The 16,386-nt window shown below is 46.7% G+C and overlaps 1 protein-coding gene across 2 annotated transcripts in view; it reads left to right on the top strand.

Annotated features, from left to right (window-relative positions):
- LOC126329223 (SET domain-containing protein SmydA-8-like) overlaps window positions 1-16,386 on the top strand; it is a 143,386-nt gene that overhangs the window by 107,976 nt on the left and 19,024 nt on the right. For both annotated transcript variants that reach the window (XR_007562187.1, XM_049996135.1), the window contains exons 5-6: window positions 2,263-2,532; window positions 13,121-13,275. Coding sequence is in view for 1 of the 2 variants with exons in the window: in XM_049996135.1 (XP_049852092.1) it covers window positions 2,263-2,532; window positions 13,121-13,275 (425 nt within the window). In the remaining variant the exon portion in view is untranslated. The remainder of the gene's footprint in view (window positions 1-2,262; window positions 2,533-13,120; window positions 13,276-16,386) is intronic.

A 16,386-nucleotide genomic window follows, 5' to 3' on the forward strand; every position in this document is an offset into this window, starting at 1 on the left:
GGACTCGCACACGTTAAGTGGACATTGGCGCGCCGGAGATCATCGCCATCAGTTTCTCGTGCGTGTGGCATCGTGTTTGTGATTTAGTGTTTTTCGCCGCCACGCTCCTTTGTTCTCTTGTACCGTCTAAATCATCAGTGTTCGTGCGCAGTGCCGACAGTTCATAGTGGTTTTTCTTTTCGTCGAGTGTGAAAGGCTACATGTTTTTAATTATTGTATCTCTGTTTTTTAACCACCAATCTGTTACTTTTCTGTCTTCATTTTCTCTTTTATTGTAATGCTTGTGGCTGAAGAGCGGAGTAGATTTATCCGCTGCCAGCCCACCTTTGTATGAGGTGAAAAATAACAATAAAGAAAAAAAAACTAGAGTAAGGCCCCAGTTCTCTTCCATGCCTCGGGCATGGATGTGTGTGATGTCCATAGGGTGTATGTTGTATGTTGTGTGTTAACCGGAGACCTAGAAACGACGGAGAGGCTCCGTACCCTCCGCAGCCGCAGTGGTCCACAACCCCACGACGACTACCGCAGTCCACTTCACCCCTCCGCCGCCCCACACCGAAGCCAAGGTTATTATGCGGTTCGGCCCCCGGTGGACCCCTCCAGGGAACGTCTCACACCCGACTGCTACGGTCGCGGGTTCGAATCCTGCCTCGGGCATGGATGTGTGTGATGTCCTTAGGTTAGTTAGGTTTAAGTAGTTCTAAGTTCTAGGGGACTAATGACCACAGCAGTTGAGTCCCATAGTGCTCAGAGCCATTTGAACCATTTGAACGTCTCACACCAGACGAGTGTAACCTGTATGTTTGCTTGGTAGAGTTGTAAGGTGTCACGACATGGGCACTTACACGTTACCTTACCAACATTAATATTAATAATAAAGTGACTGGCAAGGACATCAAATCATGACTCTATTGAACTGTGATAAATATGAGGCACTCTCGAGCAGTATTCCATGCATGTCTGCATGATTGAGCCACTAACTTAAAGCCTTGGTGAAAAGTGTCGGAAGTTGAGAATTGTGGAATACAAAGTCCGCAGATGGCCGTAGCTCGCCGGGCCGCCGTGGGCGGCAGGTAGCAGTCACCGGAAAAGGGGGACAATACGTCGCTTTTGGGGATAGCCCGGCATCCGGAGCCAACTGTGCTGGGCAACACGTGGCGAAAACGGGAATTTCGTTTGGGGCGTTATGACCTACTCGATCATTGGGTAGATCTCAGAAATGCCGTTGGAAGGATTTCGGCGATGATACAGTATTCGATATTGGCCGAAACTGAGTATTCTTCCGCTGCGTTTTCGTACGCGTGGAGACGGGAGAATTGTGGAGAGAGATGCCTTCGCCTTCAGCCACCGAGCGGTACGGACTTGGAGACGGTGTCTTGGCCATCATCTTCGAAGGGAGATACACGGTCTTAATCGCAGCACTGCACCAACGCATGGTTCGCGCAGAGTTCTGCGGTTAGAGCTCTCTGTGTGCTCAGAAGCGAGATTTTCAAAAACGCTTAACCGCTTCCAACAACTTACCTAATATTCTTGATCTGGTAATTATCCTTGCGAGGTGCCGAATATTTATCAACGTAGCTGCCGGTAATAGGGGCGCGTAATTGCAAATTGTTAATGTGCCATTCTCAGGAGTGTATGGGTGGACAAAGAAATTCACATTTTTTTGTAAATTTTGTCAGTTGTGGGGAATATCAAATTAAAATGCCAGTATTAAAATCGAATTATCGACTTCATTGTAGCTAGCATTTACCCTGTCCCAGTAAGCTTTACATGCACTCTAGTCATTGCACAGTTTCCCCAGACGGGAAGGACAAAAGGTTTGCGGTCTTCTATGTCAGCGATGGATAAATAAGCTTACAGAGTAATGGTGGTGTACGCATACGTGGAGAACTTGTCTGTGCAGCAATCGCCAACATAGTGTAGCTGAGACGGAAAAAGGGGAACCAGCCTGCATTCGCCGAGGCAGATGGGAAACCGCCTAAAAACCGTCCACGGACTGGCCGGCTCACCGGACATCGACACAAGTCCGCCGCGCGGATTCGTGCCGAGGACGAGGCTCACCTTCCCGCTCCGGAAAGCCGCGCGGTAGACCGCTCGGCTAGCCGGGCGGGCTTGTCCTTAGGTTGGTTAGGTTTAAGTAGTTCTAAGTCTAGGGGACTGATGACCTCAGGTGTTAAGTCCCATAGTGCTCAGAGCTATTTTTGACATGCTGAGTTTCAAGGAATGGGAGCAAAGCACACGTGTGTTTGCTGGCGCCGGCAGCCGCTGAAGGAGGCGGGGCTGCTGCGCGAGAGCGAGGAGACGTGCCAGCGCGTGTGCGGCGTTCTGGACGTGAACAGCTTCGAGGTGCGCGCGGCCCACGGCGGCCGCGACCAGCTGCGCGCCGTGTACGCGCGCGCCGCGCTCATGGCGCACGACTGCGTCGCCAACACGCACCTCGCCGTCGACGACAACTTCGTCATGACGGTGCACGCCGCGCTGCCCATCCCCAAGGGCGCCGCCGTCTGCTTCAACTACACCAACGTCCTGCAGGTCGGTCTCGCGCACTCGTCCCAGTTCTCTTCTCGATAATGCACAAAATTAGTCTCCCCTAGGAGACTACGCTTTAGTACCGTATGAAACCTCTACAGCTACATACGTACACCGCAAGTCACCATACACTGCATGGCGGAGGGTAGCTTGTCCACTACTGGCCATTCCCTTTCCTGTTCCACTTGCAGATGGAGCGAGGGAAAGCCACTGTCTATTCACCTTCGTAAGAGCAGTTATTCCGCTTATTTTGTCTTCGTAGTCCCTATGCAGAATGTACAGTCGTGGACAAAACGAGCGAGACCCCTCACCTTTTCGTTGTACTGATCCGCACAGCATAGAGTCTGATACACAGCATAACAGGCAAGGTTGGTTGGTTGGTTGGTTTGGGGAAGGAGACCAGACATCGTGGTCATCGGTCTCATCGGAATAGAGAAGGATGGGGAAGGAAGTCGGCGGTGCCCTTTCAGAGGAACCATCCCGGCATTTGCCTGGAGTGATCTAGGGAAATCACGGAAAACCTAAACCAGAATGGCCGGACGCGGGATTGAACCGTCGTCCTCCCGAATGCGAGTCCAGTGTCTAACCACTGCGCCACCTCGCTCGGTACAGGCAAGGCGACGAAGTGCTACCAACATACTATACACAGGCGTGTAATTGAAAAACTATCCGCACTTTGTCAGACTGTTTTCAGTCATGTGTAAGACTATATTGACACTGAATACTGTGTTAAACACAACACGTAAATATAAAATATAAATGAAAGAAGAAACACTAACTAGTGAACTGTACTAATAAATCTAATTCCATCTTATCGAGATAACATAACTGTTTTAGTAAGACAAAGTACCCACACATCGTTACGAATTACCAAAGTATTACGCGCATTCGGCCACGAAACGGTCTATGTCATCGTTCAGACCAGTCACACTGGATTACCGTTGCTGGCCTACCATGAAAGTGTGCAATTTTAGCAATGCGTGAACAATCATAACAAAATTCCGTTAATGGTGAAAAGGGTTTCAGCGGCTGTGGTGGCCGAGCGGTTCTAGGCGCTTCAGTCACCAACAGCGCGGCTTCTTCAGTCACAGGTGGGAATCCTACCTCGGGCATGGATGTGTGTGAGACCCTTAGCTTCGGTAGGTTTAAGTAGTTCTAGGTCTAGGGGACTGATGAGCTAAGCAGTTTGGTCGCATAGATCTTAGAGCCATTTTTTGACCTTTCGCGTAAATTTTCTTTACATAATCGGCCGTATCTTTAGATTGCGTTGACATAGAAGCTCACTTTTTTACACCACCAAGGGACCGTATACCGCAGGAAGTGCGGCACATTTCCGGTTATTATGTCTACCCGTACTCGAGGTAAACGGGTTTCAAGGGTTGGGTAGACAGAGAGGCGGTCAACAAAGTGAGACTAGTAGGGTTCCCTTTTTACCGATTTAGGTGACGAAATTCTAACAACGAATCAATAATTCACCCTACCCTTTATTCGAAATGTTATAGTTGCAGTCGACTCATCGGCATATTAATCGGAGCTACGCTTTCGATCCAAATCGCGTTTACAGGAATGCAAATAAAATCCGTTTGCCTATACACGTGGTAATTCAGGTACCGCAAAGGCGAGGGGTCTCGCTCGTTTTGTCCACGACAGTACGTTGGTGACAGCTGAATCTTTCTGCAGTCAACTGCAAATGGCGGTTCTCTAAACTTACTCAATAGCATTTCGCGAGAAGAATGCGTTTTCCCACCAGGGATTCCCATTACAGATCACGGAGCATCTTCGCAATGTTCGTGTGTTGATCGAACCTACCGATAAGAAATCTACCTGCACGCGTATGAATTGGTTCGGGGTCTGACCTTAAACCAATCTAGTGGTGATCCCAAACAATGGAGCAGTACTCAAGAACAGGTCACCTTAATAGAGCAACTACACTGTCCCAGAATTCTCGCAATAAATAGCTTCCTTACTATCGATCTCTCGAGTTTGTTCCATTTTATACTGATTTCCAACGTTCCGCCTGGATATGCAGCCGACATGAATGTATCGAGCATCACATTACTAACACTGTATTCAAACGTTTCGGGATTAATCATCAGGTGGTGTTGCAGTCCTTCTTCTTATGTCTGTGCTTTCTATGAAAATAGGACGAGGAATACCGCCGTATGCAAGACACCTTTTCACTTTTGTTTAACCCATACATGTTACAGCACTTTTTGTGCTATCTTCAGGTGAAGTTATTTTTTATTTTCTTGCTGTAAAATTATTGCTACATATCAACATTTAGCGGAAATTTGATACATAATGTTTACGATTGTGAATGAATAATTGTTGTAAAATTTTTGCAAATTTGTTGTGAAATTGTTCACAGTACATAACTGAGATATGTATTAACGACCTGATGCGCTGTGTGTTGTTTACAACATTATGTCTAAAGTTCTAGTTATAGCTTAACTGGCAAAAGCGTGGATGTATGCATTAATTTACATACCTTACATGATGCTCTTGCATATTTATGTTGGCAGCTAGTCTGCTACACAATCTACAATTTCTCATCTGCAAACAGGAAAACCTAATTTTTATTTTTCTGTTTATTATGCATTTACAAACGGAAATGAGTATGTATGACATTTTTTTGTGTGTAACTTGCGGTTTTGGTGTTGTAGTGTATTCTCATATGTTGTTGGCGAGGTGAATAAGCTGATTTCATGACCTATGGTCGCTTGACAACGCACTTTTTCCAATTTTTCAAAATGTTGGCAGAGTTTTCGCCGCCATTACGTGTCGTTGTCGCTGTTTAGTATTTATTTGTTTTGCAGCATGTTTGGTTGGACGAGGCGCGCAAGTTTGAAGTGTATTTGGCGTTTGTGGTGTTTGATTTGCGCGCGCGCGTGTGTGTGTGTGTGTGTGTGTATGTGTGTTCAGGACTGGGGCAGATGTTATTTATATAGTTCTTCAATTGTAGCAAAGAGGGTATTATTGCACAGTGATGTGTATTCATTTAGTACTTTCTTTCCTTGGGCTATTGATACTTTGGATTCGATAGTTTTCTCCCATAGTTAATTTTTAGTATTAGCTGCTACTAGTTTTAAGGATGTGTAAGTCAGTTTCTATGTTTGTTGGGTGGTGATTGTGTGCGTTTCTGGATTTTTTTCTTTCCCATCTGTATTGACTTACATTCCTCTACATTTAAAATAAGCTCCATTTCTCACACCAAACAGAAATTCTACCCAAGTCGTCCTGTCTCCTCCTATAGTCACTCACCGACGACACTTTCGTGTGCACCACGGCGTCATCAGTAAACAGTCGCAGACTTCTGCTCATTCTGTCCGTCCAGCCTTGATGATAGCCTCTCTTAGCTAGGAAGAGAGACCTCTTCTCCCCTTCCCCCTCCTAACAGTTTCATCAGGTACGCCAAGTCCATCTGAAGCAACTAATTGATGATTAACTCCTGTAGGGCTACCAACATGCGGGAATGATTATTGCTATTTTCACCCAGTGTTGAAAATAGTCCCAAACATTTTCGATGGGATTAAGGTCGGGTGTTTTAGTGGGGCGGACGAGATGCAATAAGGGTCCTGAGTGTTCAACATACGAGGAATGTACGCGTGTTCCTCTCTGAACATTTCATCTAGGAACACAAGGGGTGTCCACAGCATACTCGTGACAAAGATATAGACGGAAGAGCAACACTTGACCACCAGTAGTGTTGAAATAAACACCCTAGTTCAGGTATGTTGTTGTTGTGGTCTTCAGTCCTGAGACTGGTTTGATGCAGCTCTCCATGCTACTCTATCCTGTGCAAGCTTCTTCATCTCCCAGTACCTACTGCAACCTACATCCTTCTGAATCTGCTTAGTGTATTCATCTCTTGGTCTCCCTCTACGATTTTTACTCTGCACGCTGCCCTCCAATACTAAATTGGTGATCCCTTGATGCCTCAGAACATGTCCTACAAACCGATCCCTTCTTCTGGTCAAGTTGTGCCACAAACTTCTCTTCTCCCCAATCCTTGTCAATACTTCCTCATTAGTTATGCGATCTACCCGTCTGATCTTCAGCATTCTTCTGTAGCACCACATTTCGAAAGCTTCTATTCTCTTCTTGTCTAAACTATTTATCGTCCATGTTTCACTTCCATACATGGCTACACTCCATACAAATACTTTCAGAAATGACTTCCTCACACTTAAATCAATACTCGATGTTAACAAATTTCTCTTCTTCAGAAACGCTTTTCTTGCCATTGCCAGTCTACATTTTATATCCTCTCTACTTCGACCATCATCAGTTATTTTGCTCCCCAAATAGCAAAACTCCTTTACTACTTTAAGTGTCTCATTTCCTAATCTAATTCCCTCAGCATCACCCGACTTAATTCGACTACATTCCATTATCCCCGTTTTGCTTTTGTTGATGTTCATCTTATATCCTCCTTTTAAGACACTGTCCATTCCATTCAACTGCTCTTCCAAGTCCTTTGCTGTCTCTGACAGAATTACAATGTCATCGGCGAACCTCAAAGTTTTTATTTCTTCTCCATGGACTTTAATACCTACTCCGAAATTTTCTTTTGTTTCCTTTACTGCTTGCTCAACATACAGATTGAATAACATCGGGGATAGGCTACAACCCTGTCTCACTCCCTTCCCAACCACTGCCTCCCTTTGATGCCCCTCGACTCTTGTAACTGCCATCTGGTTTCTGTACAAATTGTAAATAGCCTGTCGCTCCCTGTATTTCACCCCTGCCACCTTTAGAATTTAAAAGAGAGTATTCCAGTCAACATTGTCAAAAGCTTTCTCTTAGTCTACAAATGCTAGAAACGTAGGTTTGCCTTTCCTTAATCTTTCTTCTAAGATAAGTCGTAAGGTCAGTATTGCCTCACGTGTTCCAGTATTTCTACGGAATCCAAACTGATCTTCCCCGAGGTCGGCTTCTACTAGTTCTTCCATTCGTTCAGGTATAATCAGACTGAATTGTAGGAGCCCGCCAGATACGGAATCCTACGTGACTGTAGGATAGTCGAGCTGAGGGATGGTGATGGAGTCCTCTAGAATGCCACGGTACTAATGTGACATCATTCAATTAATAGTCATTCATTTCCAAGAGTAATTACAATTACTGTCTTCTTCCCAGTGCGGCCAGGTGGCGCCCCTGCTGTGCCCGGGTTGAACGGACGTGCAGATTAGCATATCGTTGCCCAGTGAGGAATCTGCTGATGCAGGCCCCTGGCGTTGTCTCAGGTCAGTACTGCAGCCCTATTGTAGTAGGATACGGTGGCTGGAGCGTCGCTGCAGCTTGGCGTGGCTGTGGGCATCTCTCAGAGCCTCAGCGATGTCACTGAATGAAGCTGCGCTCATGCTCAGCCCCAGAAATATGCATAACCCTGTTGTCGCTTGTCGAGATGGTGTGTAGGCGTAGACCAAACAGAGACATGAAGGACAACCCATAAGACAGTACTTGCACTGCTCAAGAGCGGTGGCACTGGCGTCTGGCTCCCAAGCTGAACAGCTCGTCGATGAGCAGATTGGTTCTTCATCTACAGAAGGTCAACCCTCCCTCGTCTTCGGATGGTCACAGATGTGGCCAGCAGGAATGAAGCTTGCAAAGTTGAAGCGCCCTCCATAGCCAGTTGGCTCTGGACTTCTAGCAGTGGATCCGAAGCTGGCAGTGGCTGGGAACAGGCGGACTTATTCACCAGGTCATCGTGCAGCTAGTAGAGCTGACCTCGTATCAGTTTCCGTAAAACAGGTAGAGTGGTCAGGCTCTGAGAGGAAGGCTAGGGTTTTATTGCTGTCAATGACGTGATTCTCCCCGTGTAGGCGCTCTTGTTTTCCAATCCTGTGAGCTCTCTTGGCTAGTCTACTGTTTAACTTCGGAGCATAACAACCACGACCAAAGTTGCCTCGAGCATTCTACTTTGAAACATCTTAACTATAACTGACTGAGTCTAAGAATGGTTTCTTCTCAAGAGGTGGAAGCCAACACGTGTAGAATAAAATGGCGACAACTCCCGTACTACTACTAATAAAGAAGTGAAGTCGACCAAGAATTGTAACGGCATAGGGCTCGAAGATCGTCTCTCCAGATGCAGTACAGTAATGCTGACAGAGAATGGTTCCATAGGCAACCTGACTGGGGCAGAAGTAAAAACGGTTCTTGTTTGGTTTCAACCGATTGGGCACCTCGGCCTTCTGGTGCTCACACTGAGGAACCTGCAGAGGCGCCGATTCTCCGAACGCGGGCAGAACTGCTGTCCCTATGTTTCGGTACGACTGCAGCTTGAATTTGAAAGTAATAAACCCGACTTCTACAGATTCTCGCTGTATTGTGAAATTTCTGAATTTATTGATGGGTGAATTTGAAAATTACTCCACCTCTCCACCATTTGATGGTCCTTTACTCAGGTGAGCCATCGATGATTTCAGTTGTACAAGGAAAATTACTTTTAATGAATTGATTAACTGGGTGATTGCACAGACTTTTTAATTAATTGATTTATAGGCTCCTGACTACTATCGATGAACTCCTGAGTATTAAGCAGCCTGATTCGGATCGGAAACATGCTTTTAATTTAATTCAGTTCTCTTTCTTTATAAGGAAACTGGACTGGACAGCTGCCGAGGCTTCTCCACCTGTTTACAAGTCCCGTGAAAGTCTACAGGTTATACTCTACTGGGGGTAATTAAATTTTGTCTGATATTCTTATAATCTCTCTGCAGTGGCGATGATGATTCTTTCAACAACACTTGGCTCCAGTGGCGACATTTATTCCAACAGCGGCGTCTAGTGAACAATTTCGACTCATGCTAACTCCTCGTTGTCTCGTGTTCAAGTGTATAACATGTACGATCTCGTGAGAGCAAAACTTTCTGGCGTCTGAATTGTGTGGACCACAGCAGCAGCTCACCTTGAGCTCCGGTGCCTCCGTGCTCGTCCGCCGGCTGTCGCTCCACGCCGTCTACCTGTACCACTGTCCTCCCGATTGCGAGTCCAGTGGGCTAACCACTAAGCCACTTCGCTCAGTTATGTTGGACGGGGCGGTAGCAGCCTGCTTTGTAAATCCGTCCACTGGGTTGACTGTCGGTAAGCACAAACTAATTCTATGCAACAATATGATCCGGGTGATTTGTTTCTATGTTCTGACATGCCTGCCACGCAGTAAAACTCCGCTACAACGTACATTACGGATCTAAACTTGGAGAAATCCTCTATCTACCGGTATGCGTTATTTTTCTGTACGTTTTGCAGTTTTTGCCTATCCTTCTTCTAAAACTCCAGAGGTACTTATACATCGACCTGTATTATTATTCATTTGTCTGTACGGGCTCACCTCTGGAACGTGGTGGCGACCTTTGTCAAAGATGGGAGAGAGAGGTGCCAGAAGGGATGTCTGTTTGAAACGAAAGAGAGAAATTTGTTGAACTTGGGATCTATATTCTCTACATGAGGGGCTGACCCTGGGGAGCGGACATTACAGGATGGCTGCCAGTCCCGGGTTTGGGCATAACTGCAGGCAGCGGGAGAGCTGGCGGTTCACGTCCATGCAGCTGGTGGGCAGTCCAGGTGAGCAGGGACAGAAGCGGACGGTACTATTCCGCCCGCTCTGAAGTCTGGTAACTATGAGAAACGTCTGCTCTGTCTGAAGTCTGGGACAGTATTCTGCGCTCCAGTACCCCAAACGACCACACATGTGATCTGCGTCCCATGCACGCTACTGGCTAAACCGACGGCATCAATTCGCCAGCAAATTCAGCAGAGGGCTAGAGGCCTCTCTTGACAGTGGCTTTAACCAGACAGAACCGCATCGGTTCTGAATGGCAGGCAGCTCACGTGACGTAGGCATCGCTGAAATTAAACTGAGAGAAAATTTGTAAAGACTAGACTATGGCCCTTAATCGAAATTTTTAAGCTAAATCCCTTGACTGGCTGGCTCTGTGTACACGTCGTTACTCAGGACGAGATTGAAATACACTCTAATACAAAAAAAGAAAAAAATTCGCCACGAAGGAATTATTCGAATGGGATGGAAATCGGTACATGTGATATACATGCACAAACAAATGACTACAAGAATGAGATTTTCACTCTGCAGCGGAGTGTGCGCTGTTATGAAACTTCCTGTCAGATTAAAACTGTGTGCGGGACCGCGTCTCCTTTCTTCCAGGAGTGCTATTTCTGCAAGGTTCGTAGGAGAGCTTCTGTGAAATTTGGAAAGTAGGAGACGAGGTACTGGCGGAAGTAAAACTGTGAGGACGGGTCGTGGGTCGTGCTTGGGTACCTCACATGGTAGAGCACTTGCCCGCGAAAGGCAAAGGTCCCGAGTTCGAGTCTCGGTCAGGCACACAGTTTTAATCTGCCAGGAAGTTTAAAGTGACTACAACTTCATAAAATTTTGATGATTTATTCAAGAGAAGGAGCTTCATAAATTGAACAAGTCAATAATGTGTTGGTCCACCTCTGGTCGTTATGCCAGCAGTTATTCGGCTTGTCATCCTGAGGGATATCGTGTCAAATTGTGCTCAGTTGCCGCGTATGATCGTCAAAATTCCAAGATGGTTGGAGAGCCCTACCTATAATGCTCCAAGCGTTCTTAATTGGGGAGAGACCAGGAGACCTTGCGGGCCATGGTAAGTTTTTGTATGTACGAAGCCAAGCAGTAGAAACTCTCGCATTGTGCGGGCAGGCATTATCTTACTGAAATGTAAGCCCAGGATGGCTTGCATGAAGGGGGCGGATGACAACCAAATGAGTCCTACTACGAATAGAAATGGTGCCCCAGACCATTATCCCTGGCAGTCAGCCGTACAGCGGGCGACAGTCAGGTTCGTATTCCATCGCTGTCTGGGGCCAAGTATTCGCTGATCGTCGTGGCTAACTTCGAAGCGGGACTAATCACTGAAGACAATGAGACTCCAGGCCGAGTGTGCCCGATTCCACTGCAAACGGGAGTGTTGGTGTACAGTGTGTAAGGTGCCTCTTACGTGAGGAAGACAGTTTTACCAGTTTTAATAAATTACTATCTCTCATTGATGTATTCACGATAGTTAGGAAGTGCTTTAATTCGTAGCCGGCCATGAATCGGAGAGCGTTCCCCACGCTGGCTGGCTAGGTGACGAAACGACCATATGTCGCGCGTAATGGGGTGGGGCTCGGCGCTGGACCGTAGCACCAAGCGTCAGCCTGGGAAATATACATGACGGGAAGTACCGCCATCTTGGCGCCAAAGTTACCGATTTTGTTTAGTTATATTTAATAATTAAAGTCATTTATGACAACAAGAATACTAGGAGGAGCCTCTGGATGTTTAAAACTATTTATCATAATTTTGCCTCGTTAAAATTCACATCTGTTCATTAACAAATGCAGATAATAGTAAGTACGAACTTGATCGGAAATCCACGAACTGTGACGAAACTAGTAAGAGATACGGACTACGCGCCAAAGTCGGCAGCCGGCGTTAAGAGCTCTTCCAGTCTTGTTCGATCGTAGCCATGCTCTCGGTTACCAGTAGTTTGTGACATGAGTGGTTCATTATTGATCTAATAGGAATAAAAGTGATATTACGGCATTCTGAATGTTAATTTCGAGTAAATAGATACCCCCAAGTTGAATTTCAGAAATTAGCTTCCACCGACAGAGACATCCAATGCGCCAATGCAGAATCTGCACGGGACGACATTTTCAAGAGCTGCAACGCGCACAGGTAGGAGGAAATCCGACGACACGACCCACCAAGGCGGATCAAGGAAGGTCCCACTTACATTCGCAAATTCCGGGTGGAAATGCTGACCAGTTATACTGTACGTCACATATACCACCCTCTAGGGACTCGCGGCTAAGCTGAGTAATAACAGTATCAGTTTAGAAGCGAGGGGATCTTGCAAGTGGACAGTGGTAACTCTTGCAAGGGGCGCCGCGAGCTCTGCTCCCTTCCTGTGAGCCGCCTGTTAATGGCCCTTGTGGTCAATGAAGCAGCAACTGCACGTCGGATCGATGATAATGATGATTCCGGGGCTCTGACTGCCTCTCTGACGTTTTTTCTGTACCCAGAATCCGTCGTTTCCCCAGGTAGACTGTTTTCTTGTTGACGCTGTGTTGCTTCATGTTCATACATTCCTGCCAATATCGTCGAACAGGGGCATCGCTCCTACTCAGATGCCAAGCATTCACTGATTACTTCAAACTGCCTCTTTGAGCCCAGCTACAAATTGTCTCTCAAATGCTGACAGCTTTAAATATTGTTCAGGCTCCTGTCTGTGAGACATAATTGCTGTCCAGCTAGTAACACGGAATGAAATTCTCGAAGACTTTATGCCTTGCCAGCTGCTCAGTGAAATTGCGTTACAGCGTCACACATTCACCCATCGGCCACCAAAGTGTACAATTTTGTATTTTCCGTAGATACCTGTGTGATCAATTTGCATAACTCCTACGTGATGCAACGCTTCTCTTTGTCTTAGAGTGTATTTTGAGAGTTACACTGAACAGACCATTGCTTACAGAAGATTTCTTTGGGAGTGTGTTTATTGTTTGCGTAGCCACGTCACAAACTGTGTACCATGTCACACTTTTTTGTGGCGCGGTGCAGGGCACGGCGGAGCGGCGCGAGCACCTGCTGGAGGGCAAGTACTTCGAGTGCGGCTGCGCGCGCTGCCGAGACCCCACCGAGCTGGGCACCCACCTCAGCTCGCTGCGCTGCCCGCGCTGCCGGAAGGGACTCGTCTGCGCCCTGCAGGACCAGCCGTGAGTGCGCGCGGCGGCCGGCCACAAGCTACTCACACTCCAGCTGCTGACTTTACAATGCTCTGCCAAATACTACCGTCTCGGAATTTCATTTCCCACTTCCTTGCACTTAATATCTTAGCTGATGTTCTCAGAGAAACACAGTCTAGCCCTTCCAATAGCCAATCATCCCGACAAATATTACTTATACGCTTGGTTAATTTTCCTTAATTCAGGGGCTTGACGCACTTGACAATCACAACAATTACTCGTGGTTTTAACTTGAAATGTATTTTCTGGCTCTCTTAACAAACTACAGACTTTTGTATTTGTTAAGCCTTTTTTACACGGCATGTGTGAGCTTGCAAGATTACCCATGACGCACCGGTTCCGACGGCCTCTGCTGTGTAGACGGGGTCACCTGCACAAGATTCACGCATACGGTCACTGTTCGGTGGAATAGGATGCATCCGATTCTCACGCGTATAAAAGTGCTTCGCTCATCCGCAGACGACCGAGTAACGGAACTGACAAACAGCGCGAAGTTCTTTGTGAACTGTCCCTCCAGCTCAGCGGAACGTTGTAGTTCGTTCATCTCATGGACAGTTAACGGACAGAACATCTGCTATAAACATTCCCTGCAATTTAAACGACGAGGAAGTGAATGTAAATCAGTGATCCGTATATATCTGGAACTGTTCTTCAAAAATATGTTCTTGTTCACTCGCGCATGAGCCTTAATACACTATGTGATCAAAAGTATCCGGACACCCCCAAAAACCAGTTTCTCATACTAGGTGCGTTGTGCTGCCATCTACTGTCAGGTACTTCATATCAGCGACCTCAGTAGCCATTAGACATTATGAGAGAGCAGATTGGGGCGCTCCGTGGAACGCACGGACTTCGAACGTGCTCAGATGATTGGGTGTCACTTCTGTCATACGTCTGTATACGAGATTTCCAAACACCTAAATATCCCTAGGTCCACTGTTTCCGATGTGACAGTGAAGTGGCAACGTGAAGGGACACGTACAGCACAAAACCGTACAGGTAGACCTCGTCTGTTACTGACAGAGACCGCCAACAGTTGAAGAGGGTTGTAATGTGTAATAGGCAGACAACTATAGACACCACCACACAGGAATTCCAAACTAGATCAGGATAGACTGCAAGTACTACGACAGTTAGACGGGAGGTGAGAAAACTTGAATTTCATGGTCGAGGGGCTGCTCATAAGCCACACACCACACCGGTAAATGCCAAGCGACGCTTCGCTTGGTGTAAGGAGCGTAAACATTGGATAATTCAACAGAGGAAAAATGTTGTGTGGAGTGACGAATCACGGTACACAATGTAGCGATCGGATGGCGGGGTGTGGGTATGACGAATGCCCGGTGAACGTCATCCGCCAGCGTGTGTAGTGCCAACAGTAAAATTCGGAGGCGGTGGTGATATGGCGTGGTCGTGTTTTCCATGAAGGGGTCTTGCACCCCTTGTCGTTTTGCGACGCACTATCACATCACAGGCCTACATTGATGTTTTAAGGACCTTCTTGCCACTATTGAAGAGCAATTCGGGGATAGATGATGCATATTTCAACACGATAGTGCACCTATTCATAATGCACGGCCTGTGGCGGAGTCGTTACACGACAATAACATTCCTAATGGGCTAGCCTGCACAGAGCCCTGACCTGATTCCTATGGAACACCTTTGGGATGTTTTGGAACGCCGACTTAGTGTCAGGCCTCAGCGACCGACATCGATACCTCTCCTCAGTGCAGCACTGCGTGAAGAATGGGCTGTCATTCCCGAAGAAACCTTCCAGCACCTGACTGAACGTATGTCTATGAGAGTGGAAGCTCCCATCAAGGCTAACGGTGGGCCAAGGCCATACTGAAATCCAGCGTTACCGATGGAGGGCGCCACGAACTTGTAAGGCATTCTCAGCCAAGTGTCCGGATACTTTTGATCACATAGTGCATGTCTTCCAGTCAGGGAAAAACATGAGTTAATCTAGCAAATTAACATTCGCAACAGAAAATCAACATTTCTTTTGGTTTGTCCATGGTTTCTAGTTTTTATAGAGAGGTCATTAACACATGTAAGTGACTTAGTTTCACATAAACAACACGAAAACAACTAAATACAGCGTCACGGTGTCCGTCAGAAATACAGTTAATTACAGTAATCATTACAAAAGGACATACGTGATAGTCACGAAACGAATTTAAAACGTCGGTTCACTTGCTGGAAGTTGAGAACAAAAGCACTAAACACCTACAGCAGACGAGTAGACATGCACGTACCGTGTAAACGCTTTTTTGTAGTGAACCGCCTGTCACGCGTAGAGCTGTAGTTAACGATGACTTTCTTGTTCGTGTCGCATTTCCCGTGTAAAATGGGCTTTAGTTTTCTCCATTCTGCCTCCCTCTGCCGCGCGGTATTAGCCGAGCGGTCTAGGGCGCTGCAAAAATGATTCAAATGGCTCTGAGCACTATGGGACTTCACATCTGAGGTCATCAGTCCCCTAGAACTTAGAACTACTTGAACCTAGCTATCCTAAGGACATCACACACATCCATGCCCGAGGCAGGATTCCAACCTGCGACCGTAGCAGCCGCGCGGTTCTGGACTGAAGCGCCTAGAACGAAGCGGCCACCAGCGGTCGGCAAGGCGCTGCAGTCATGGACTGTGCGGCTGGTCGCGGCGGAGGTTCGAGTCCTCCCTCGGGCATGGGTGTGTGTGTGTTTGTCCTTAGGATAATTTATGTTAAGTAGTGTGTAAGCTACTAAAGTGTGTAAGATACTAAAAGGTATCAGATAGATTATATAATGGTAAGACAGAGATTTAGGAATCAGGTTTTAAATTGTAAGACATTTCCAGAGGCAGATGCGGACTCTGACCGCAATCTATTGGTTATGAACTGTAGATTAAAACTGAAGAAACTGCAAAAAGGAGGGAATTTAAGGAGATGGGACCTGGATAAACTTAAAGAACCAGGGGTTGTAGAGAGTTTCAGGGAGAGCATAAGGGAACAATTGACAGGAATGGAGGAAAGAAATACAGTAGAAGAAGAATGGGTAGCTCTGAGGGATGAAGTAGTGAAGGCAGCAGAAGATAAAGTAGGTA

Source organism: Schistocerca gregaria, chromosome 2 (genome assembly GCF_023897955.1).
Source record: "Schistocerca gregaria isolate iqSchGreg1 chromosome 2, iqSchGreg1.2, whole genome shotgun sequence".
NCBI classification, from domain to species: Eukaryota; Metazoa; Arthropoda; class Insecta; order Orthoptera; family Acrididae; genus Schistocerca; species Schistocerca gregaria.